Source organism: Triplophysa dalaica, chromosome 8 (genome assembly GCF_015846415.1).
Source record: "Triplophysa dalaica isolate WHDGS20190420 chromosome 8, ASM1584641v1, whole genome shotgun sequence".
In the NCBI taxonomy this organism is placed as follows: domain Eukaryota; kingdom Metazoa; phylum Chordata; class Actinopteri; order Cypriniformes; family Nemacheilidae; genus Triplophysa; species Triplophysa dalaica.
In genome coordinates this window covers 17697053-17721910 of record NC_079549.1, presented here as the reverse complement: position 1 = coordinate 17721910, position 24858 = coordinate 17697053, and the positions used below count along the sequence as shown (strand labels likewise).

The window sequence follows — 24858 nt, the reverse complement described above, 5'->3', positions numbered from 1 at the left end:
GTTATATGTATATGATGCAGCCATTCACCTACAGTTTAGAAAATCCGACCAATCTTTCAACATCTGCCATGCACACAATGAAACAAAATTGATTTTACTTTTAGAAAAAAAACTCATTTTTGATGACCTTGTAATCTAGAGCTACGAGTTTCCAAAACTATTGCAGAATGCACATAATATATTTGTTATTATTTTGTTATGTTTTGTAGTGTGGGATAAGCAGATAGGCTATCATGCTTCACAGTTTTAACCTTAACCTATTTATTAGCATTTGAGTTTAGAAACTCTCAAAAAAGAGCATCTGTCACATGAAATGTTACACAGCTTGTTTTACAGATACCTCTCAAGCTCATAATCACTGTGCCAAATTATGCTGTGGTTTTGCATGTCCTGTTTTTCTGTCTCGCTCTATTAACTTCCTGAATACTTTAGTCTCATGTAATCTCCGGGAGTTTCACCTTACGATGTAAATGGCAGTTTATTTTCCACTCTATTTCAACATCAAGTTTGAGGTATTTTGGGGTCATAAACAATAGGTTGAAGCAATCATCAATTATTCTTTCAAAACAAAATCACACTTTGTATAATCATTTTTGTCACTGCATTATTGGTATTATTCTCTAGGAGTTTTAGTATAAGAACAGTGAGAAAAAGCTTCTCATTTTTGAGGGATCTATCCCTTTAACGAACTGCAAGATTACATTTAAATGTTGTATGACTCTATTGAGAGGTTTAAAGGGATTTGTTTAAAGCAAACAATTGTCCAACACTTTTTTTAAAGAAAGTTCACCTTTCACCTAATTCCTTAGTGTTCACATTATATCATAGATAAACTATTTAATAGTAGCTCTACGAAAAATAGATGAAAACATTGTATGTTTGATTAAAAAATGTTTTTGAGAATATATCAAATACATGACTGTGTACTATTTTGCCAATGTTGCATTTCATTATGGTGTTAAACCAGCATACATGACATCACATGACCATGTTTTGTTCCACTGACGTCAGCGTGGGACTTTCCAAATGAAATGTTTTTCTCCTCCCTCAAGGACAAATTATGTTTTCCAGAACTTTCTGTTGAGATGTTTAGTCTTTTGCCTGGTCAAAATCTGTCGTTGTGTGTTTTAGAAATCCAAAATATTTTTTTATATGGATAGGAAAGTTTGACAGGAAATTATGGGATGAGAGAAAGGGAATCGGAAGCCGGGATAGGACCATGAGCAAGGATTCAAAGTGCTGCTGCTCAACATGTAGGTGCGCACAGTCCACTGGACCACTTGGCACCAAACTATTCCAAGAAAATCCAAACTATTTTATCGATTAACTGTTCGTAAATAGCTTGAGGCAAAACTGTACATTCGATTCACAAAAAATGTTTCAACTGACGTGTGAATATTTTGACTGTCCCACGTTAATCATTTATTGTACATGCCAACAAAAATTCACTGTTGTCAAATATTAACTATATTCCTTGTCCAAAAAAATTTAACAGTAAATACCTTTCATTTTACAACCTAACCTTTCAATCGGAAAAAAACCCTGAATGCCTGTTATGATTGTTGTCATATTTCACTCTGGCAAGTTAAGAGATTAGATAAAACCACCTGCATTTTATTGTATTCCCTAGTGAATCTGCTTTAAACCAGGGGTTCCCAAAGTAGGAGTCGGATCCCCCGGGGGGTCTCAAGGCCACGAGGGTGGGGTTGCAAGATGATTTCCAGAAATCTTTTTTTATTAGGAATAGGGTATTTAATCAATAAGTGTAACACAACATAAAAATAGTATTTAAGTTAGAACCATGCAAAAAAAAAGCCATCATGCTTTGGAATCTGCTCCCACTCGATTATTTGTCGAAATTAAACTTTGGTTAATCCACCAAGGACAACGCAGGGAGGCCAGCGGAGAGCGCCGTAGACAGAAAGGCCATCATCCTCAACCACGAAAAGAGACCGGCGTTTGCTTAAAGACGAAAACCATCAGCACTAGAATCACTCAGTTTGTTGAAATTTGACCATCTGTAATAATAGCTCATGGTTTATGTATTACTAAATGTATTTGTATGCTTTAGCCTCCTCCACGGATAGTGGGAGTCTCGAATAGCCGGCACTGTCATTTTGGGGTTCGCGGCCTGAAAGTTTGGGAACCTGTGCTTTCTGTCAACTTCTGTCATCTCAGGGCTGTACTGTCTTTTTTAAATCGAAGATATTATTGTACTTATACTATCTGTATTATAAGTACTATTAACTGTAACCTTTAACCTTTTGTAAGAACAAAATCTTTCTTAATTGTTCTTAGACTGATATTCGTGTAACGTCGCTTTACTTTGGTACACTTAGGTAGAGTTGAATTGTTGACCTCAATAAAAAAAGGAAGTGTCCATTTACATCCAATTCGGAAGTTCAAAAGTAAACATTAGTAAATAATTGGTAAGGAAGCTGTATTCACTGTAGATCATAAAATAAAGTGTTTTGAATAGTCCTATATTTTTTGATATCTAAATAATTTGTTTTTGAAGTTTAACTGACTACTAAATAAAGCCCTAGATAGCTAATTGTATGACTATGCGACCTCAGCGAAGGTCACACAGTCTGCTGTATATTTTGACTTCATTCAAGGCAGCCTAATCTTTTCATTGAAGCAGCTGAGTCAAATAGAAACTGAAAGCAGTGGACACGTCGGAAAAATAAATGAAAATTCCGTTCCAGTACCAGAAGAAACTTGCATGCCACAATTGCAACAGTGAAGCTTAAAACAAAATGTACTAAATGCTCTGTTAAAATTTATACCTAATGTTAAAAACAGCAGTATTTATAGGCCAATGAATGATTCAAATATATCAAACATACAGACAAATGTATACAAAATCATTTTATTGCCTTGTCAGGCTTAAAGCACTTCATTCAATTCATTAAAGTAAATTAAATTTGTTACAGTAAAAAAAAGCAAATATCCCATAGGGAGCACCATACATTCCTTCCACGTGAATGAAAATCAGCACAACTGAGAAAAACAACCCATACAAAAGTACGTAAAGAAGCAACATAAAGCAAATATGACGTGTGCATAGTAAATGATACATACAGAGAAAGATGACTTTGAAATATAAACTACTATGACATATCAGCATTTGGCAAAATATAAAAAACACGTTTCTTCCTCCCCTACTTGTTTTACTTGTTCTTCAAAGAACAACAAGGATTTGCTAAAGACAGTTCCCACAGGGAGTTGTACAAAAGTATAATGCAAAGATGCATATTTCACAGTGTGTTATGTACACAATTCAATCTGGTGACCAGTACTCCTTAAAACCGTCTCAAGAAAGTCCGATCAACACACACAACTTAGTTATGTCTACATACAAACAGGTTGAAATCTTCAGCCTTATATCAGTGTTTGAGTGGTTTTCGCAGTGAAGAACCTTGCATTAGTAACTCCATGATACCTTTCAACTCTTCACACTTCATTCCCCTCAACTGTGGCTGGCACATAGATGATGTTCTGCAGAAAAAAATTAAAGAAAAGGGGGAAATATTAAAGTGTTTTTTCTCTCTGGCAAAAAAAATAAACATGAGTCAAAAACAGGACCTTGTGCCCTGAGGCTGTGCTCTGAAAATACATTAAAACTGTAAACACGCGCTGCAGTCATGTACACAAAAGGATGTCTTACTTCAATAAGGGTCATCACAGAAATATAGAAATTTCAGGAAGGGATTAGTTTCAATAAACATAGGTGGAATTCAATGGAAATATTTTGGCAAAGCTAAAATATAAGTCTTTGAATGACTACTATTTTAGGTTTTTGTTATTTCTCTTCATTAAACTTGCTTATTAAACAGGTTTTTATTTTTTCTATATAGTATATGTGCTGTGAAATTCACATCCATCACGGTTTAATCAAAGAAAAGGTTGAAACATTATTTAAAAAATGTAATTATATTATAAAAATATAAATGTTTCTGCGACGACAATGTCAACGTTATGTGGCCCAAAATTGACTTCCAGTTGACATCCGCAAAGAATCAATAACTGTTGAAACGTTTGAATTTAATACAACAATAAAATATTGCTAGTTAATATTAATATAAATATAAATTGAACGTAAAATAAATTGTTCTATTATAACGTAACACAGACTAGAAGTTAAATTTGGCCCAGACACGTGCGTGTCTGTGTCTACGATTTTTTTTACCTGTCTTTGTTTTCGTCTTCTAAGCACTCTAGAAGTTACAAGCAGGCCAGCAGCCAGTATTATCACCACTGCCAGTATGGGAATACCAATATGAACAGATATATCTGGATGTTGAGATGATTTTTCTTGTGGTTGGGTTTCATGTACAGTCACTGCAAGGGAAAAAAAGACCATGTTTGAGAAATTATATATAAAAATAAATAGCGTTTTGGACCCACTACTCTCTCTACCGAGGAGACCAGCATATGTTTTAAAAAATCTAAATTTTGTCATCATTTATTCACCCCTTTGTCATTTCAAACCTGTATGTCTTTCTATCATCTGCAGAATACAAAAGAAAATATTTTTTAAATGTTGATAACGGCACCCATTCACTTGCATTGGTTTTGTGTCCACACAATAGAATCAAATGGGTTCCGGCACTGTTCATTTACCAACTTTCTTCAAAATATCTGCTTTTGTGTTCTGTGGAAGTCATACAGATTTGAAATGACGACAGAATTTTTGTTTTCGAACTATCACTTTAAAAGCAGGTTCTCTTCATTGAATTAAATGATCAAGGTCAGCCAGCTACAATAGAGAGGGGATCAAGCTGGTTGACCAGCTTTACCAGATGGACCACCACTCAACCAGTATTACCCAAACATGACCAGAAGGGAAATGTTTAGGCATGTCCACATATATAACTAACATTAACATGTTTTTTTCAACACAGATATTCAATTTTAGTTCTGTATTGAAGTTCTAGTACAATTTATTAGAGAAGAGATTTCAATTACATGTGAGAACAGAATGATTCTAATCTTGTGATAAGTTATTTTCTGAATGTCTTTAGCCGTTACTTTCAGTTCCGCTACACTGGCACCAAAATCAATTTCCTTTGGTTGTCATTACTGTTCTGCTTTTAGCTGCTAGTTTCCAATTCAGTGGCTCCCACATACGTCATAAACTGAAGCAATCATTTTATACTATAGCTAACAAAATAAGCGCTTTCTTGGTTAGGGCCTGCCAAACAAAAAAGGAAGCAGACCTATATTGTACAACAACAGGAAGCTTCCTTTCTAGTTTTGCACCACTGATCGGCTGGTAACATTTTAGTATCAATTTGTGAATACTAAAGTAATACAGAAAGATAAAGATAAAGTTCTGGATAGATTTTATTGAGAACAATAGTCTTACCTGTAAGATTAACTTCCAAAGATTTCTTTGAAGTGATTCCCTCAACAACCTTGGTTAAAACATGACAGGTGTACACGCCTGAATCCACAAAAGACACATTATGGAGCAGCAGGGAGCAATTGCTCTTCTCCTTATGCAGAAATAACTCCGTCCTGTTTATGTAGTGTTCATCTATTGGACTCTTGTAATTCTCGTTTTGGGTATAAAAGCTCACTACTCTTTCGCCAATCTGCCATACTAGTGACGTAGGCAGGACAGAACATGCACAAGGTAAAAGCACGTCGTCTCGAACTTTGGCATTTTCAGTATATTGCACATCTGTAGATTCTCCCGCTGCAAGAGCCCCTACAATTGTAAAATAAAGAATAATTAAAAACAGTGAGTAAATGAAACAACAGTCATGGTACCAAAATTAAAATGTAAAAATGCTGTTTGTTCAATTTGACCTTTTAGAAAACAAAATGGAACAAGGAGAAGAAAAAGTGCTATGCATTGTCATGCATTATCATCCTAATGCTTTGACTTAATAAATGAAATTGATATTGAACTTTTCATATTTAGTAAATTGGTTGATTAAAAAATGAAAAGAATAATTTAATACAAATCTGAATATAACCATGTACAAGTAAAAATTATTAAATAACATTTTATCTTGAGACTTATAGCTTCTTTTTTGGCCCATAGACATGTGATTGTAAAACCATAAACCAACTCAAGCAGTGAAGTATCCTTAACATTCACAAAAACAAGTTGAAATGACTAACATGGATGACATATTTACTACAGGGACAATCCCCTGGAGCTGGTTAAATTCTTTCTCAAGAGTACATTGGTTTGGTTCCTTGTGGCTCTCAGAACCTTCTTAAATGTATCCCTTACATATAGCCACCAAGACAACAACAAATTGATTGAAGGTTTGTTTGCTATTTCTACAAATTTTACATTGCAAACTACATGTTTTACAAAAGGTCCCAAATCGATCCTCTTCACTGTCTAAATAAGATTACCCTGCAGAAAGTTTGCCAAAGTATGTCTGCGTGCGATTGCTCCGCCAAATAGTTTGCTGTTATCTATTACACCATCATTTAGCTTTGTATCAAAATAGGTTAAAACATTCAAGAACACTCACATGAGACGAGCAGAACTATCAATGTCATGTTCTCCATGTCAGTCCTGGAGGAAAGAAAATGACGTTTTTTCAGTGCGCTTTGCAGAAGTACCCAAGTTCTTAAACTATAAATGAGGTTTAAAGTGCAAGCTTAGCCTATATCTGAGACGTGACTATATCAACACGCCTTTGACAAGCAACACATTATCATTGGTCAGTGAAATAAGTCAGAGAACTTTATAAGTTCCTTTCGTTCACGTCACATGAGAAAACGAGACCACATAACTTTCCATTGCGATGTGCGATCTAATCATGCACACTTCAAGGTTTTCATTTTAATATTGTATCAAAACAAACACACATTGGTGAATCCATTGAGTCCTACTAATAAATGCATAGCCTACATATAAAAACATTTAATAACATAAACTTAAACCTAATTTAAAACAAACGTCGAGGTAGTAAAGGGGTACTAATTCAAATAGTCATACGAATAGTAACCACTGCTTACCATTTTATTTTATTTTTTGCAGTAAAACCAAATGTACTATGGTCCCATCGCAAATAGCATAGTTATAGCAAAACTATGGCAATACAAATGGTAATCAATCTTCCAAAAACATGGTTACTATACATCCATTATAATAAAATCACAATTTCATACGAATAGAATAGAAAACAAGCAATACTCTACTTTTCTATGTCTCTACTCTCTAATCTACCTACCTTTATATTTCCGCTTTGCAGAAGATGTTCGCCCAAGCGATGGCCCGGTACTGAATGAAGAGATGAACAGCGTAACTTACGTGTTAAACACACGCCTACGAGGTTTCACACAAAGTGTTTCTTCGGGCGTGACTCGATCTTTGTTTTTTCTTATAAAGGGTTTAACGGGTGGTAGCAAACGTGACGATATTGGCAGACATGCAAATTTATTTGCGCTTGACCTTTTCTTTATATAAGAGTGAAAGTAGTGAAAGTGAACTGCAGGAGAGTCAACAAACCGCAAGTAAAAGCACTGCTGCATTCATTCCACTAGATGGCGCACGAACACTTTAAGAGCCGTAATGTTGTTGCTGTTTGTGAGAGACTGTCCACGAGACACCACTGCCAACTAGCCCCAGTCCCCACTACATACTTTTGTACTTTGTAAGGTTTGTTTTAAGAACAGTTTTGTCTGATGGTTTCCTTTACAAATTTACAATTATAGACATAGCTATTTGAACCTTATTTAGTCTATTGGTTCTCATCCGAGACAACATTCACCAATAGAAGTAAGCACAAAAAGACCCAATAGAGACCCCCTTAGAAAGAACATCATACAATTCCCTAAACTATTAAATTAATTAGAGTTAGATTTTTTTTTTTTCAAAAAGCTTCATCCTCAAAATGAAATGTCTCTCACCATTTACTCACTCTGGTCTTTTGTCATTTCAAACCTGCGTCATTTTCTTTCTTCTGCAGCACAAAATAATATATCTTGAAGAATGTTAGTTACCAGACATCTTTTTTTGACAGCTTTTGTATGGAGACAAAACCAAGTTTATTAGTTTAACCAGGTTATAAGTGCCCTACAAAATATAATAGGAACTTCTTCATAGATTCACATGTGTATAGATGGGTTTATTGGGCTTACAGGCTGTGTTTGGTTATAATGAAACCAGTTAGGCCAATTTTATGTTGATATTTTGTTGTATATTGTATTAATGAATTTAAGATGACTCGACTGTTCTTAATTTTTTGCGGAGATCTATCAGAAGTAAAGTTTGGGCCACATAACATTTGTTTATGTTCTTGATGCTAAAACGGTCTAAACTGCACTCTAAAAAATACTGTGTTCTCTTCAACCCAACCATTGTAAATTAACCTATGCTGAGTTGTTTCAACCTGTTATTGAATCAAATATAAAGTTCCTTTTTGACCAACGCTGGGTTGAAAATAAGCATTTTTAAGGTGTGAAACACTTGTCTGTAGTAACACCTAAGCATTACTTAATGTGAATATGTAGGTCAGGGTAGAGAGATAGTCTCTAGTTAGACAGTGATCTTTAGTCCCTTTGCTCAAACACAGACAAGCTAACAGAAGATTTAACCCATAACAGGTCTGGAATGTGCCCTACACAGAGTCCTGTTATTTCTCAACAGGTTGACTGAGGGTGCTAATTTCAAAAGGGGATAGAAATTTCCATTTCGTTCATTTAATAAGCTGTTAACGCATGTAGTGGGATTTTCTGCATCTGTCGTTTTAAGAATATTATGTCCTTAAAAACTGTGTTTAGAGGTGAACATAAAAGTCCCTGAAACAATGGCAGGTTTAAATACATTTGAAAACAGATTGATGGTTTTGCAATAATCCATCCAGTTCCCCTGGACTTTCAATTGATGTAGTGGTTTCCTCTTCGGTCACTTTCAATCTGGATCTCTGTCCTCCTCCTCTGTCTCCAGACGTCTGGTCAGCTGACTTTCGCTGGAGCAGCTGTGTGCAGTCAGTCGCTCTCCGTCTATCGCGCATTCTCATAAAGCAAACCAGCACAGACGACAGGGGATCGGAGCCGAAAATCCCGACGCAAAACCCTGATCCGCTCAGGACATTCATCCATCAGAAAACGCGACCATGGATCGTACGGTATTCCCGCTGTTAATGCTGACGACGTTAGCGCTCGCCATCGAGGTAAGAATCGCGAACCTGTAAATGAGAAGGTTGGTTCTCCTCTTGGTTTAAAGGACGGCCTGGGAGCTAGAAAAAACCGCAAACCGAGATATGCAGACAGACATTTTGAGCGCTGCGTGATTTAGCGGCTCCATCAGTTTTCTCTGTGATGTGGTGTCTACAGCCCAATGGTTTTTATTTAGCAATAAAGGTTTAGAAAGCAATTTTATTAAGCGTTGGGTGGGGGCTTCTGGTGCAGCATTGATGCCTTGGTTTAGCCTATGTAATGGGCATAAGGGACGAACTGTACAGTGAATGGATTCATACGCAGAAAACGAAGCATCATTCTTGCTTTTTTTATGCCACATATGCAAAGAAAGGGAATTGCAAATGTCCAAATGCTCTACAGAAAAACACTGTAGCCTCACATTACAGATAGATACGTGGCGTATCTTTGTAAAGATTGCACGATGGAAGTGATCTGGTGATGCTATGCGCCTGCACAGTATGTTCTTTAGATAATCTAAATATGGACCACAGGAATATCAACGACGTTTGCCTGAGATGCAGATGCGGATGAAAGCATGTAAACATTAGTGACTGACAGCTCTTGAAATGTGGCAAGGGGTGCTTTGTTAAACAACGCAATGCTTCACAACAAGCCAGTATACAGATATGTTCAATGCACAAAGGAAGGAATTATAAACCTTTGGTCGACCTGCAACATTGCGATCCATGTTGGGTGAATAAATGCTGTGGCAGCAATCCACCGACGACCCTATTGAACCTTAGCATCAGAAGAAAAACTCGTTCCTCTGAGATGCCTTTTGCGTAACTGATATGCATACACGTGTTTTATAAAGAAATCTGTTGTTTTAAATCGACCTTGCTAATGAAACGTAACGTGGGGATGGTTGGATGCTGAGGGGTTTTAGTGAGGAGTGTTAAAAAAGATGTTGGTTGACAGAAGCAAGATGGCGTCAGCTAACTGCGGCGTTTCCATTTTTTGGATCCAAACGCCAATGCACTTTATACCGCTGCCATCAAAAACGGGCTATGAAGCGCGTAATAGGTGCCCCTTCAAACAAATGCTCGGTGAAAGGATGCTTAATCTGTGGAAAAGCCCATCGTTAACCACACAATGTCAAAATAGTGTTTGACTATATGAGAAATTTGCAATTTGTAACCCACTTATTTAACCTACTGATTTTTGTCGTTTGTGTTGCAATGAAGCATACACCCTAAATAAATAGCCAAATAATAAATAGTAATAAAATGGGATAGTGCTGCTTAGATATAAGGACCAGAAGTTGGTTATTAGTTTAGTTGTTAATAATTTCATACAAAAGCTTAGAGAACAGGGGGTTATCAATGCAATAGCTGATAAACTTGACATTTGACAGCATCAGGGCTCAAATATTTCCTGGTAACAAAGCTGTAATGTTTTTATGATTAGTGTCAGGAGGAGTAAATAAAATATGGCAAGTAAAGGGCCTTTTGGTGCCGCGTTAAGCTTGATGGTGTCTCCCGTTTTTATGCACGTTTGTGTATGAGCAGTTATGATGTTTAAAATGGTTTTAAAAATTATGTGTAGCCCTTTTTCTTTTCATATTAAAGTCTTTTCATGTCATGCTATTAACTCTTTAGTAACACCTTATACTTATTGTTCGCACAGATGTTTGTTTATTCATAGGATGTTATTCTATTACCTTTAAGGGGTGTTTTTAAAGTGTGGCCCCCTTAAAGCAAGGGGCTAAAAACGTCCATATACGGTATAAGGTTTATGATAATAATGTCAATAGGGACATAAGGCCCTCAGTAGATATTCATTAAATGTGTCACTTGTATGTTGTGTGCCAAAATAAGCTTCGTGTGTTTGTGTTATCACCTCTTTATAGTCACCATAACCATGAACAAGCTGTCCTACTGAATGGTCTCATGCTCGGTTTAGCTATAACGGGTAAATCTGCTTTCTGTCAGCCTCCAACTGTAAAGAGCTCCCTCTGTTTGAAATGGAAATGCCAGTGGAACAAGTAAACACTGTTAACGTTTTAAATGACATCTTCTAAGAAGTGCAAAATAACTACCTTCTTAAAAGTTTTAAGGGATACTTTACTACCCAATCAAAATTTGTCCATGTTTTACTCACCTTCAAGTTATTCTAACTGCATATGGTTTTCTTCTTGAAGAAAAATGCTGTCGGAGTTATAATACCACGTATCATTTTACTTCCAAGCGGTAGAATGGGAGTGAATGGGTGTTGACTTTTTGAAGCTCTCAAAAGTGCATCCATCGATTAAAGAACTGCTCGCCACGGCTCCGTAGTCTTAACAAAGGTCTTCTGAAGCGAATCAATGTGTTTGTTTAAGAGAAAAATCCATGTTGACAGCGCTATTAACGTTGATTTCGTTGTCTAGCTTCCGTCATCTCGCGAATGTGGGTGAGCCAGAGGCTTGTTTTTCCGGCAAAAGACTGTGATGAAAGCTTCCACCAGAGTAGACGCTATTCTCTTAGGACAAAGCGAAAAATGCAGCTTTCATCACCGGAACTACCTTTACTATTTTAAATCTGACTGCATTATTCCTCAAGAAGAAAACCATATTCAGTTATGATGCCTTGAAGATGAGTAAAACATGGAGAAATTTTGATTTGGTTAATTTAGGCCACAGTAAATGGCTGTTTGCACTGCAGGATGTTTCAATAGATCTAATGTTGATCTTGAGCTGTTGTGACACTGTTTTGGGAATTGATATTCGCAAATGGTTAGCTTTCACAAATGTCAATGTTAAAGCATTTTATTAGGTGAATATAGAGGGTCTGAGCTGAAGAATCCCATTTTTATGTACCATTGTAGGTTTACATTATTGATTTAAAGTTTTGAAAGGATTATCTTGTTTTGAACATGTTTGTTATGAAGAACTTACTTTTCATTTACAGTTTTCTGTCTAAAAGGACCAACATAGAGATGTTATTTATTCCACTAACCACCAAGTTATGTGTTAAAAGCTTAGTCCAAATAAATGTATAAATTCTAAACAAATGAACAATTCATCATTAATTCGTCCCTTTATCCATGTAATGGGGAATATTCCAGACAGCTTTTTATAGCAGCACTTCCACTGATTGTTAGCGGGACAAAAGAGGGAAAACACATCAGTCCCATAATTCCTCACCCTGAATTCAACAGAGTGGGTGGGTCGTGTAGTAGGGAATCTTTTGTGACAGTCAGGGTCGAGGCCAGGCCAAAGAAACACAAGGGAGGACCGCCATTATTATGTCTCTCTCTCTCTCTCTCTTTTAAATATCAATGTTTCATCTCATCTCAAAATGTCATTTTTGATTCTCTTTCATTCATTTCTATCACTTTTTAGTATCTCTTTTCATTTTCATTTCCACTTCACTTCAAGAGATTAGATTGTATTTAAGGCTTTACGACTTATCTGAATATGACTGAATTCATATTTATTACATAACAGACATTGTGGCTCTTTAGCTGATTGATGTTCGTGCATCACTTGGATTTTCAAAAGTACCATGAAGTTTGTTAACATTCAGTTTTATTGAATTTGAGGTGCCAGTGTGTTTCTGACAGTGTGGCAGAATAAGTCACGTGGTTTTGATCATCTGTGTTTTATACAAGTGGAGATACACTGAATATCCATAAGCAACCAACCAACTGCTTTAATTCATTTCAGACACAAAAGATGGATTTTATCATACTGATTTTGAAAGCAACTATTCAATAGTTCAAAAGACAAAACTCGACAGCATGTTTCAATTATCTCCATAAATTGCTTGTTTTTCGGTCAAAATCAAACACAGTTGGCCTTGAATGATGGAAGGCCATTCTCAGATACTTGGCTTAAAGATTTGTTTGGATTTGTTACCAGTGGTCTGCTAATTAAAGCCCAGAATATAACAGATTCATCATACATTAATCCAGACGCATTATAAGATATTATCTTTCTCATGGACGTCAGTGTGTTGCATGATTGGTTCCTCATGTTGCTCGATGATTGTGCTGTTGGCAGGTGCCGTCGGATGACTCAGTGGGCTTGTTGGCGGAGCCCCAGGTGGCCATGTTCTGTGGGAAACTCAACATGCACATCAACGTCCAGAGTGGCAAGTGGGAACCAGATCTGACTGGCACCAAGAGCTGCATTGGCACCAAAGAGGGCATCCTTCATTACTGCCAAGAGGTAATGATATAAAAAAGACATATACAAAGAAGACAAATTCATTTTAATGGGTTCCGCTGTGGTATGTGTGGTGGCTGTCAATAGCTGACACAGATTAGAAAACATTGCATTCGATTACTGTAGGAATTACAGGTCAGTTGTATAATGGCAGTTGATGTATTTATCAAACAAGGTGCTTCTGGATTATACAAAACATTTTAAGTTTATTGAAATACAAAGTGGTGTATACCTGTTTTAATGTTGATATGATATTTTAATGAGATTTGGTTGATAGGGTTTGCAAACAGCATATAACCGGTGATCTTGCATGATACCCATAGGTTTACCCAGACTTGCAGATTACAAATGTAGTGGAGGCCAACATGCCTGTCAGCATCCAGAACTGGTGTAAAATGGGTCGACGCCAATGCCGCAGTCACACGCACATTGTGGTTCCCTACCGCTGCTTGGGTATGTGTGTCTGTAAATGTATGTGTGTGTGTATCTTTTGCCAGTCTTCTAGGACATTAGAGTAATGTATTTATAATGCCTGATTTTGTTCCACTTTTCTCCATCAGATAAGATGAGATTTATTCAAAAAGAATAATGCTATCTACATTGTCTCAGGTTTTTTTTCCCCATTAAAGATGCATATCGGCTGAGATGTTTTTGAGCACCTAGTGAACGCATGAGTAAGCATCGCGCATGTTTGTGTGTTTGTATTAGTTGGAGAGTTTGTAAGCGACGCCCTGCTCGTCCCAGATAAGTGCAAGTTCCTGCACCAGGAGCGCATGGACATGTGCGAGAGTCACCTGCATTGGCACACAGTGGCCAAAGAGGTCAGAGGTCACCATGCATGACACTTCCTTACACCCATCTTTTCACATTTTTACACATATTTTCAAATTTCATTGCAGTCTCACTACAAGTGAATAGAATGTGTAATTATTTTGGATTTCACTTATAACTCTGTGCTGTATAAATCTTTCTCCTCTCTCGCTTTCTGGCTCTTTTGTTCCCCGTGGCTGTGCCTCTGCAGTCCTGTGGCGATCGCTCCATGAATCTTCACGACTACGGTATGCTTCTGCCATGTGGCATCGACCGTTTCCGTGGCGTCGAGTTTGTTTGCTGTCCTATGGAGGAGCAGAAGGAGACGGACAGCGAGGAGCCGGAGGAGGGCAACTCGGATGTATGGTGGGGCGGCGCGGGGGCCGAGAACTCTGACAGCAGGTTAACAAACGTGATTTTTTCTAGCGGGCATGGTTACGGAAATTTCTTTCAGTTTCGTTTGAGAACAAAGAGAGATTTGACTACGTCATCCGTAGCCTCTCGTGGGAATGGCCGGTTGCCGCTGAGGTCTTTTGTTAAATGTTGTGTTTCCACGGTAACAGGTAATTCTCTGATTGGTGGATCTCTGCTCAGGATTATGGGTAGAGGCTTTTTTCTCAAACATGATTTTAAAAAGCTCTTATGTTGCACAAGTTAGTTTTGTACATTGTAGCCTGCAAGCAAATATTTTGGAACCTAAATAGTGCATTGTAAGTCTTGATACGTTTTGATTTATGTTGCAATATCTTTATTATCCCAGTGTGCTGAGAGAGCAAGCCACAACCAAGCCTGAGCCTGCCATGACCGAGGATGATGAGGATATGAATAATGAGGAAGAGGAGGCCTGGGACAACGATGAGGATGGTGACGGCGAAGACGATGAAGATGATGAAGATGAGGAAGATGACAATAACGAAGACACCACAGAAGAACAAGACACCAGCGAGCAGACCTCCAACGTTGCCATGACGACCACCACCACTACCACAACAGAGTCTATAGAGGAGGTAGTGCGAGGTGAGATTTGTTTGAGCTGTTTCATTTTACAGGAAGATCTCATTCAAGTACATGTTTTGTATTTACAGTACACATAGTGGACATGTATATTCTCACAAGCTTTTCTCAAAGGAAACTGAAACACATACAGTACGTGTTTATGTACTAAAACCCTTGCATCACTTGTGAATAGCAATGAGATCACACTGCATCTAAAGATGTGTTAAGCGTCACAACACAGTTCCTGAAAACACACAGATTTTATCTTCATTGGAGCAGGTACATTTGCTTTACAGTAAACAAACTGTGAAACATGATCATCTGACCATGTTAATAAATCCACTGAGTGTCTCTCCCTATCAGCGGTGTGCTGGGCCCCGGCTCGGACGGGGCCGTGCCTTGCCAAGCTTCCCCGTTGGTATTTTGTGGCGGAGACAGGCCGATGCACCCCCTTCACCTTCGGGGGCTGCGGGGGAAACCGTAATAACTTTGAATCAGAGGAGTACTGCATGTCTGTCTGCAGCAGCAGTGTCTGTAAGTGCAGGCGTCTCCCGATAGAACGTTCATCTTTCCGCTAACCAGCACGTCCTCTTATTCTTGCCCACGCTGCTTTAATTGTGCTAAACTAGCAAGATCACCTCAGCAGATGGCTGGATGCTTTAGCCCGCATGGATTATAGGTCCTGTGAGGTGATCATGCCGACAGTTTATCTAGTTTGTTCAGTTTTACTTTCTGGAAGCTTTACAGAACACACTGGAACTTTTCCACAACTCTCTGTCAGTGTTTTTCTTTCACTGCGCTATTACTGCATCAATGCTCATAAATGAAATACGCCATCTCGAGTTGAAATATGAAATCGCATGTTACTTTTCGTGGTTACTCTATGTGGATTGCAGCTGAATGAAGTAAAACTGGCATTTCCAGTCAAATCGAACGAATATCTTAAATTACAGGATATTATTATAAGTTTACCATTTTTAATTGATAACTGTGACATAGTTTGGTTTTTTGTAATTTACCTCTTGATATTTGATATCTGATTCACGTATTGAAATGAACCAAAAATAATGATATGTGTCCCTGGACAACAAAACCAGTCTTGTAGGTCAATTTTTCGAAATTTAGATGTTTGCATAATCTGAAAGCGGAATAAATAAGATTTCTGCTGATGTATTGAAGTTGTTCAAATAGGACAATATCTGGCTGAGATACAACCTTTTAAAACTCTGGAATTTGAGAGTTCGAAAAAATCGAAATATTGAGAAAATTGCCTTTAAAGTTGTTAATCAGGGGCACTGTGGCAGGCCATCCACTCACAAAAATATATTTTTTATACATTTAGGGTAGGAAATTTACAAAATATCTTCATGGAGCTTCATGATCTTTACTTGGCATAAAAGAAAAATCGATAATTTTGACCAATACAATGTATTTTTGTATTTTACTTAAAAAGTTCTCATGCTACTTAAGACTACTAAAAGTTCTCATGCTACTTGGTTTTGTGATCCAGGCTAACATATATGTGAAACTGGACCACAAAACCAGTAAGTTTTTGTAATAGCCAAATGACATTGTATGGGTCAAAATCGTACATATTTTCTTTTATGCCAAAGATCATTAGGATATTAAGGAAAGAGAAGAGATTTTGTAACTTTTCTACCGTAATTAGATTAAATTGAGTTTTTATTAGTGAAATGTTATGCTGATGAAATTTTTCCAATCAGATTCCAGATTTTCAAATAGTTGAATCTCGGCCAAATAACATATCCTAACAAACCATACATCAATGAAAGGTTTTCAGACTGGTTTTGTTGTCCAGGGTCACATATGAATAAATAATGAGAATGATGAAAATGAGTTTTTGAGATTATCACTTAAAGATTAAGAATTGCATTTACAATTTACAAACACTGCTTTTCATTCTGTAGTTCTGTCAGTTTATGGTGTTGGTGAACAATTTGAGATTTTGAGGAGACACTGACTAGTATGATGGCAAAAATGTTTGCTTGTGTCTGTTTTTTGTCTGTCATTTCTGACCTTCCGAGAGTACCTGCATTTGAGGAAGTTCACTTCTTAACTTGCTGAATACTGCAGTACTGTATGTACCTCCCCCGCTCTCTCTCTAACTCCATTTCTCTGTTTATCTCTGTGTGTGGGTTAGTAATCCGCAATGTAGTCGTCTCCGTTCAGTCCAGTCTGTGGCAGTGGTTCAGTGGGCAGCTTCTGCTCGGTTAAGCACAATGCTGGGCTCTGTGGGAAAGTGACAAGCAGAGCAGCCCTCATCCTGACAGGGCATATTCCTCACAGCCATCCTGGCTGTTCCCGCATGCTGGCTGTCAGACGCTGTAACGGCAGCCTTGCTCAAAACAACCCCCATAAACTCACAGAAACAAATTTATTTAGACGCCTATGTGAAAATGTTATGACAGTCTTTAGGTTTCTACATCATGAGTATCAAACCAACTGGCTTTTATTTTTCAGTAAAATGGCACAAGCTTTTCAAACATTTCATGAAGAATGTAAATGAGGTTTAAAATGTTAAAACAATAAATATTATAAACTGTTTAAAAACTTGAAATATATCTGTAGTTGGTAAGCATAAAAACAGAATTGCTCAAACACATAGCATTGTAATACATGAAGCATTTGTTTGTAAAAATTTGATTCATTTTATTTTTTTTAATGCAGTGATAGTTATGCAGCATTAAGTGGGGCTGGTGTCCAAATACTTTTTCTAAAGTCACTTTGTATAAACAGAAACCAAACAACCAGTGTTCATAGATGGTCCTCAAGCATGACGTCTTTCAACTCTCAGTGCACAACCTTTGGCAAAAGCATTCTCAAACACCATTCTCTCTTTGCTAACCTACTTTAGCACCCAAACTAACTATTCTTTCCTGAAGGAAATTTATCTCTTTATCATACGGGATATTTTAAGTCATTATGATGCCCCCTCTCTCCAGTGCCCACCATGGCCCCGAGCCCTGCTGATGCTGTTGATCGCTACCTGGAAGCTCCGGGAGATGTGAATGAGCACACCCACTTCCAGAAAGCAAAGGAGAGCCTGGAGGCTAAACATAGAGAGAAGATGTCAGAGGTGGGATCATGGGTGTTTTAATGTAGTGCTATATTTGCACTGGTGGGACAGAAATATTCTTTATGCAAATGTCCGAAAAAAGTATTGTTATTTCAGTAACTTTCAGGTTGTATTTAGGCATTTATGCATCGTATTTTATTTATCTCATGGTACTTTTCTGTTCATTAGGTAATAAGATTCCAATTTTTTTATGTAAGAAGTTAAAGCCATGCTTTCCAGCTTTTACAACTGTATTTTTGTACTTTTTACAAGAATATTGTAAAAAAGGAATGCACATACTGACCATTTTTAAGAATTTTTTGTTTTTCAGAATTTTATTTTTATAGGTATGTGTTAAGGTAATATGATCATTTTTGTTTAATTATGTGAAATACTAAAAATATTTCTACCAACTTTCAACATAAGAAAAAATGCATTTGAATTTATATGCAGAAAATGAAAACTAGTGAAACAGTTCAAAATAACAAAATAATTACTGGAAAAGATGCTCTGTATGTATTCAGACCTTAGATTTTGCAAAGAAAACAAGTTCATATTCACTATTAAATGAAATATTTGTACATGCATTTAGGAAAAGTTAAAAAAAAAAAGTGTATATGTGATAACCTGGACTATATCATAGTGTTTAGTGTTTATAATTCAATTGTTGATCCATTTCTTTTTTAGGTGATGAGAGAATGGGAGGAGGCAGAGAGGCAGGCCAAAAATCTTCCTCGTGCTGATAAGAAAACTATAATTCAGGTGAGCCGTCAGCTGTTGTGATCGATGGGAATAAAATATGTCAGATGCATAACAGGTTTTATTGTTATGTCAGATGCTGACTCATAACAGGTTTCATTATTAATATCACGTAGTGGTTTCTGACATGGTTATACAAAAACACTTAACATGGGCTGAGGTTTAAGTGCATTTAAGTGTAGAGGTAAAGTATACAGTTAGAATTAAATTGGGGATTGTGGTTTATTCTTTCGTGCATGTGTGCCTGTTTCTATAGCGCTTCCAGGAGAGGGTGGAGGCTTTGGAGAAGGAGGCGGCTAGTGAGAGACAGCAGCTGGTGGAGACTCATATGGCACGAGTGGAAGCTCTCCTGAATGACCGCCGCCGCCAGGCCCTGGAAAGCTACCTTAGCGCTCTGCAATCTGATCAGCCACGGGTATACACACACTAATACACAGGCATTGTCATTATAATCCGTGCACATATTTCAGGTGTGTGGTTTTTATTTAGCCCCGCCAGATCCTCAGTCTGTTGAAGAAGTACATACGGGCGGAGCAAAAAGACAGACAGCACACCCTCAAACACTTCGAGCATGTGCGGGAGGTGGATCCCAAGAAGGCATCCCAGATTCGCCCCTTCGTAAGCTTCTCTGTTTTTTTGCTAAAATTATAGATTATGTGACAGAAAATGTACATAAATTCAATTTGACCCCCGGTGGTTACAGGTGATGACCCACTTGCGTGTCATCGAAGAGCGTATGAACCAATCCTTGAGCTATCTCTACAAGGTTCCACAAGTGGCTAGTGAAATTCAGGACCAAGTGGGTGAGTCCAGAATGGTTTGTTTTATTTTAAACCCATACAATTTCTTTATTTTGCAAAACACAAAAGAAGATATTTGGAAGAATATTGGTAACTGAATAACGGCGGTACCCATTCACATCTATTGTATGGACACAAAACCAATGCAAGTGAATGGGTACCTCCGTTGTTCAGTGGTCTTCTTTTGTGTTCTGCAGAGAAAAAAGTCACACAGGTATGATATTAGGGTGAGTAAATGATGACAGAATTCATTCAATTTAATTTTGGGGTAAACTATCCCTTTAAATTGGCTTGACAAATTAGTAACCACAAATACATAGAAGCTCATACAGGGCTCTAGACTAACCAAGTTATTCAGTTGGTGGCATGATGGATGGGTGAGGTAAGAAAAAAGAATCGCTAAAACTTAATTGAAATATATTTAATACATTAATAAACAATTAGAAATTAACACAAATCATTGTTTTTTAATTGAATTATTTGTATTGTATATGCTAACTCTCTTTCAACACTTTAGCATATTTAAAGCACATCTTTCTTAAAGCTTTCTGAACTCCCATAAGAGAAGACAATTCCGTTAATATCAGTGAGTGTTTTGGGGCTCATCCTTTGTTGTTTGATGAACATTATAAACAGAGATCACAGTATATTGGAACACACATGTTTTGTTTCCCAACTGTTTGGTCATAAAACTGAATACCTTTACAAGGTTTCTTGTTAATATGGGGATTTTGACGTTATTTTGTGTTTATATGGCGTGAAAGAGAACCCGTTTAGTATTTTGTGCTCTGACTATCTGGGCGTGTGCATTTCTCAAACAACTCTCGAGACCTGAAGGCTTTTAGTGATTATAGGCCCTTTTCACATGACGTCACTCATCTTCCACTCTGCCGTGAAGCCGTGTATCGTTACTTCCGCGAGCTCCTCAGAATGGTGTTTACCAACTCCCATGCACAGTTGCCACAAGATGTACAACTTCTTCCAGACAAATTTTCACTTATGACAAGATCAAAGCTAGTTAAAGGATACAAATACTATGTTGAACAGTATCTGTTTGATTATGAAGGTAAGTGTTTTTGTTTGCAAAACGGAAGTTCTTCTTCTTCTTGTTTGTTGCAAGACAGATGTCATGATACACTGCTTTGCGAGAATGCAGAAGTTAAGTGACGTCATTGTGAAAATGGCCTATTCTTCATGAAAGCTGCATTGATACACGTTTGGCTTCTATCAATAGCGACTTACAAATAAATAGTATTTAGCGTGATGTATAATGTTTTGTATATTTTGCAGTATTGTTAGAGCGCTAATATACAATAGTTTAGTGCTTAACGTTTAAACACATGTTTCCTGCATTAGCGCTTCACATGCATACAATACTCGCTACACATTTCGTTATGTTGCTGTTTTGTACCTTAGCAGGGGAAATTCTTGTATTTTGCATATTTATTTCAGTTGCATGCTTTACTCATCTACTCTTTCAGTCCTTCGCCTCTTACCCGCGAGGGGAGACGAATATCTGTTACTGAATGCGCCGCTTACTTAATATAACATCTCTGCCCTTTAATTTTATAATACGCAAAAATGATATATTGATCAGTTTGGCAGTCGCACCGGTGTGACCATTGAGAAAAACTTGTCGAACTGGTAGGAAAAATCGTTGCAAAATACGACCATTTAGTCGCAGTCTAGAGCCCTGTCATGACATCCTAGAAATGTTTTGCCAATTACCCAGAACACTAAATCAACTCTAGCATCCATTTAAAACCTATAATTTATGGGATACTACGGTCTCTTTCTCCAGCACTGCTGGTGCAGCGTGACCAGGCAGAAGTCACCCAGCAGCTCTCCTCCCTCCAGAGTAAGATGAGGGTAAGCTATGGGAACGACGCCCTGATGCCGGACCTGCCTGATAGCACCACTCCCCTGGACAACCTGCCACCAGGGCAAGATGGCCTGGGCTTCATACATCCCGAAAGCTTCAACCAGGCCAACACTGACAACCATGGTAAACATTTACTATCAAAACTGGAGATCACAAAAGCTTAAAGATGGTCATGATGACCACAAACCGATACTGAGCATGATATGAAGCTACCCTGATGGAGCTTATTTTGGTATTTTGACTAGCTCACTGTACATTATCCCAAATACCACTCACTAAAGGCAGCAGGCTACTTCAAAAATGTACGTTAATTGATTGTAAGTCAAATAATTACAAAAATAATTGATTTGTTGTGATTTAATTTCTGGAGAAATGCTAGAAATGTGTAGCTGTGTGGAGATTTGTTGTCTTGAACAACACACATTTATTCAGTTTAGAGGTCATCATATAAAACAATTTGTGATCAGTCATTCTGTGGTCAGTTAAGTACTCTAGAGACCCATACAATCCATATGTAAAATAAAGATTTATGCTTTGGACTGACGGTAGACTAAACAGCTTTTATCTTGTTTAGTTGAACCCGTAGATGCTCGTCCAATTCCAGATAGGGGTCTACCCACAAGACCTGGTAAGCTTGTGCTTTTCATTTTCTGCCTGTTGTTTTCTGTTCTCATATATCTCATAAATCTTTTCACATGTCTGTGTTTTCAGAGATTCCAAAAGTGCGTCTGGACATTGAAGAAAGACACAATGCTGGTTATGACGTCCGTGATAAGAGACTGGTACATTCACACATCCTTTATACAATGCACATGTGCTCTCCCATGTTCACCCCCCTCCCCCCAAAAAAATCTGTCATCCATTATTCACCCTCATGTTCAAAGCCTGTATTTGACTTTTTCATCTTTGAAACACAAAATAAAATATTTTGATTGTTTCGGTGTTCTGCAGCTTTGGAATGACATAAGGGGGTATAAATGATAAGAGTATTCATTTTTGGGTGACCAATCCCTTTAAATACAGACAAAATATCAAGATATATTATAGACGTTTTATGTATCTAATGCATTTGTCAGTGTTATTTTAATCACTTTTTGTATACCATAAACAATTTGGCACAGTTGGTGTTGCTTTCTGTTGAAACCAATGCAGAGACACTGATTGTACATATTCCACAATGTTGAAGAGAAACTAATTACTATATTTGTGCTCAAGCAGATGTTCCTTTCGGAAGACATGGGCTCTAACAAGGGAGCTATCATTGGACTGATGGTGGGCGGAGTTGTGATCGCTACTGTCATTGTCATCACCCTTGTTATGCTAAGGAAGAAGCAGTACACCTCCATTCATCATGGGGTCATTGAGGTGAGACCGACCACATGTACATCCGTTATCTAATAGTTTGGTTTTACGTACGCTTTAAATTACCTTGTATTTTTATTTCAGGTGGATGCGGCAGTGACTCCCGAGGAGCGTCACCTCACTAAGATGCAGCAGAATGGCTATGAGAACCCCACCTACAAGTTCTTTGAGCAGATGCAGAACTAAAGCACCACTTCAGTATCCTGCACTCCCACCAACACCATCACCCAAATGCATCAGGACAGACAACACAGACTGATCCCTCACCTGCATCATTGGTCAGCTCTGTCACCATGGAGATACGAGTGGCTTCCATCACCTGATCGTTTCATCCTTCTGAATGAGCGTTGGTCTGCACAGAAAATTGATGTGTCAAGTGTTGCCCATCCAGCCATATGTCAGTCTGATGGTCCATCTGTGCTCTCCCATGCCGTGACATGCTCGCTTCTGTCCATCACAGAACTGTCCGGTGAATCAGTTCGGTGTCTTCTGCTATCTTTATTTTGCTGTTTTCATCTATTCTATTCATATTCCTTGGTACTTGCCATCTTCATTCCTTGTCTGTTTTTGACTCCATATGTATTTTTAATACACTTTTTAGTTATTTTTTCCTCCTCTTTCCTGGGCACTCAGAAGATGCAGTGCTGTTATTGGCTGTATAAAACGAACCCAACAACCACGTCCAGAATAACATTGTCATCGTTAAACTTTCCATTTCAGGAGAAATGCGTCATTCCACGTTTTTCTGTATAAAAGCAAAAACGAAAAAAAATCTAAAATGTACAAAACACTTATGGAGATAAGAAATGAATGTCCGTTTTTATTTTGTGTGTAATATGTATTGAACTAAGGCGAAAACTAGCTGTACCTATGTAGTGCATGGCAATTATAACAGAGAGGGATCCAGACACAAACTTTGACCTCTCTCTCATGTAGAGATTTTAGCTGGATTGTACATTTAAGTGTCTTCTTGTGCTCACATAATTTGAAATAAGTGAAAAATATGCTTGGCTTCATGATCAGAGACATGCTTTAATTGAAGTTTTTTGGACCATGCCAGACACACTTGAATGGTTGCATGGGGCTGCAAAAGATGTATGTATTGTATTATGATGTGTAATATTAGCCCACATTTTAGCATCCTTCACTTTGCATTTTTAAGGGGTTCGCACCCTCAGGAAGTTTTATTCCATGTCAGGATTTGGTAAGGGGCTGGAAATCGAGAAGGGAAAGTGTGATGCGGTGGGATTTTGCTTTAGAAATATCACAATTTTGGATTGTTATCCACGTTCCCCTTTGTATTCCCCAGTGTCTGTGATATTCACGAACACATTTTGGGACAGAACCACCTTATTCCTCTGTTGTATTGTTTCACTTAAGTAATTCATCGCACCTTAAAGGCAAGATCAGGTGACCCACAGGAAGAATGTCAGTGTGGACAATAGGTGTGAAATATTAGCTAAAGCAGTTCAGCCTGCATTTGTTTGAAAGAATCTCTAAAAATGTATGAAGGAGGAAACAGAAGAAAACTGTTGTAAAATACATTAAGATAGCCATTAGATGATTCAAATGTTATGCAGTTAGTCCGAAGTGCACACTGCTCATTATTTTCCTGTATAGAATTATAATATAAATCTGGTGTTGTGCTGATTAGTGGATACTCTTAAGGTGAGTGTCTGTGGTCAGTTGGGAACAGAGAAAGCTCTTTCTGTAACCTTTTCCTTAAGTATCTATTCAAATAATTGGCTTAAAAGGGGGGAAGCTTTCTAAACTGTAACCCGTGAATAAAGTTTTGAATGTACATACAAAATCCTTGTGATGTGGTGTTTAATAGCCAAAGTGTGTTAAC

General features: G+C 37.7%; 2 protein-coding genes across 3 annotated transcripts; one reads left to right on the top strand and one right to left on the bottom strand.

Annotated features, from left to right (window-relative positions):
- Window positions 1-2856: 2856 nt before the first annotated feature.
- si:dkey-192g7.3 (uncharacterized) lies at window positions 2857-7449 on the bottom strand. Its single transcript, XM_056755063.1, has 5 exons — window positions 7206-7449; window positions 6501-6544; window positions 5372-5716; window positions 4193-4344; window positions 2857-3501 (listed from the first exon to the last, which is right to left on the bottom strand). Exons 2-5 carry the CDS (start codon window positions 6535-6537, stop codon window positions 3457-3459), a joined length of 579 nt encoding a protein of 192 aa, XP_056611041.1. The 5' UTR covers window positions 6538-6544; window positions 7206-7449; the 3' UTR covers window positions 2857-3456.
- A 1481-nt stretch (window positions 7450-8930) lies between these two features.
- Window positions 8931-24819, top strand: appb (amyloid beta (A4) precursor protein b). Of its 2 annotated transcripts, XM_056755858.1 has the most exons (17): window positions 8931-9149; window positions 13160-13327; window positions 13648-13777; window positions 14033-14145; window positions 14346-14536; window positions 14895-15151; window positions 15494-15664; window positions 18094-18227; window positions 18894-18968; window positions 19222-19380; window positions 19455-19583; window positions 19669-19768; window positions 21567-21770; window positions 22222-22275; window positions 22359-22429; window positions 22866-23012; window positions 23094-24819. In XM_056755858.1, exons 1-17 carry the CDS (start codon window positions 9093-9095, stop codon window positions 23193-23195), a joined length of 2262 nt encoding a protein of 753 aa, XP_056611836.1. In that variant the 5' UTR covers window positions 8931-9092; the 3' UTR covers window positions 23196-24819. The 2 variants fall into 2 exon arrangements, with proteins under 2 accessions (XP_056611836.1, XP_056611837.1); XM_056755859.1 differs by lacking the exon at window positions 15494-15664 and having other exon boundaries at window positions 8934-9149.
- Window positions 24820-24858: the final 39 nt, after the last annotated feature.

Bases quoted from the DNA above. Each gene is read 5' to 3' on its own strand.
- si:dkey-192g7.3 (XM_056755063.1), bottom strand. From the start codon at position 6,537: ATGGAGAACATGACATTGATAGTTCTGCTCGTCTCAT. The intron at 4,345-5,371 runs GTAAGACTATTG...TTTCCCTTGCAG, and splicing joins TTTGGAAGTTAATCTTACAG to TGACTGTACATGAAACCCAA. The intron at 3,502-4,192 runs GTAAAAAAAATC...TTTTTTCTGCAG, and splicing joins GAAGACGAAAACAAAGACAG to AACATCATCTATGTGCCAGC.
- appb (XM_056755858.1), top strand. From the start codon at position 9,093: ATGGATCGTACGGTATTCCCGCTGTTAATGCTGACGACGTTAGCGCTC. The intron at 14,537-14,894 runs GTTAACAAACGT...TTATTATCCCAG, and splicing joins GCCGAGAACTCTGACAGCAG to TGTGCTGAGAGAGCAAGCCA. The intron at 22,276-22,358 runs GTAAGCTTGTGC...CTGTGTTTTCAG, and splicing joins GGGTCTACCCACAAGACCTG to AGATTCCAAAAGTGCGTCTG.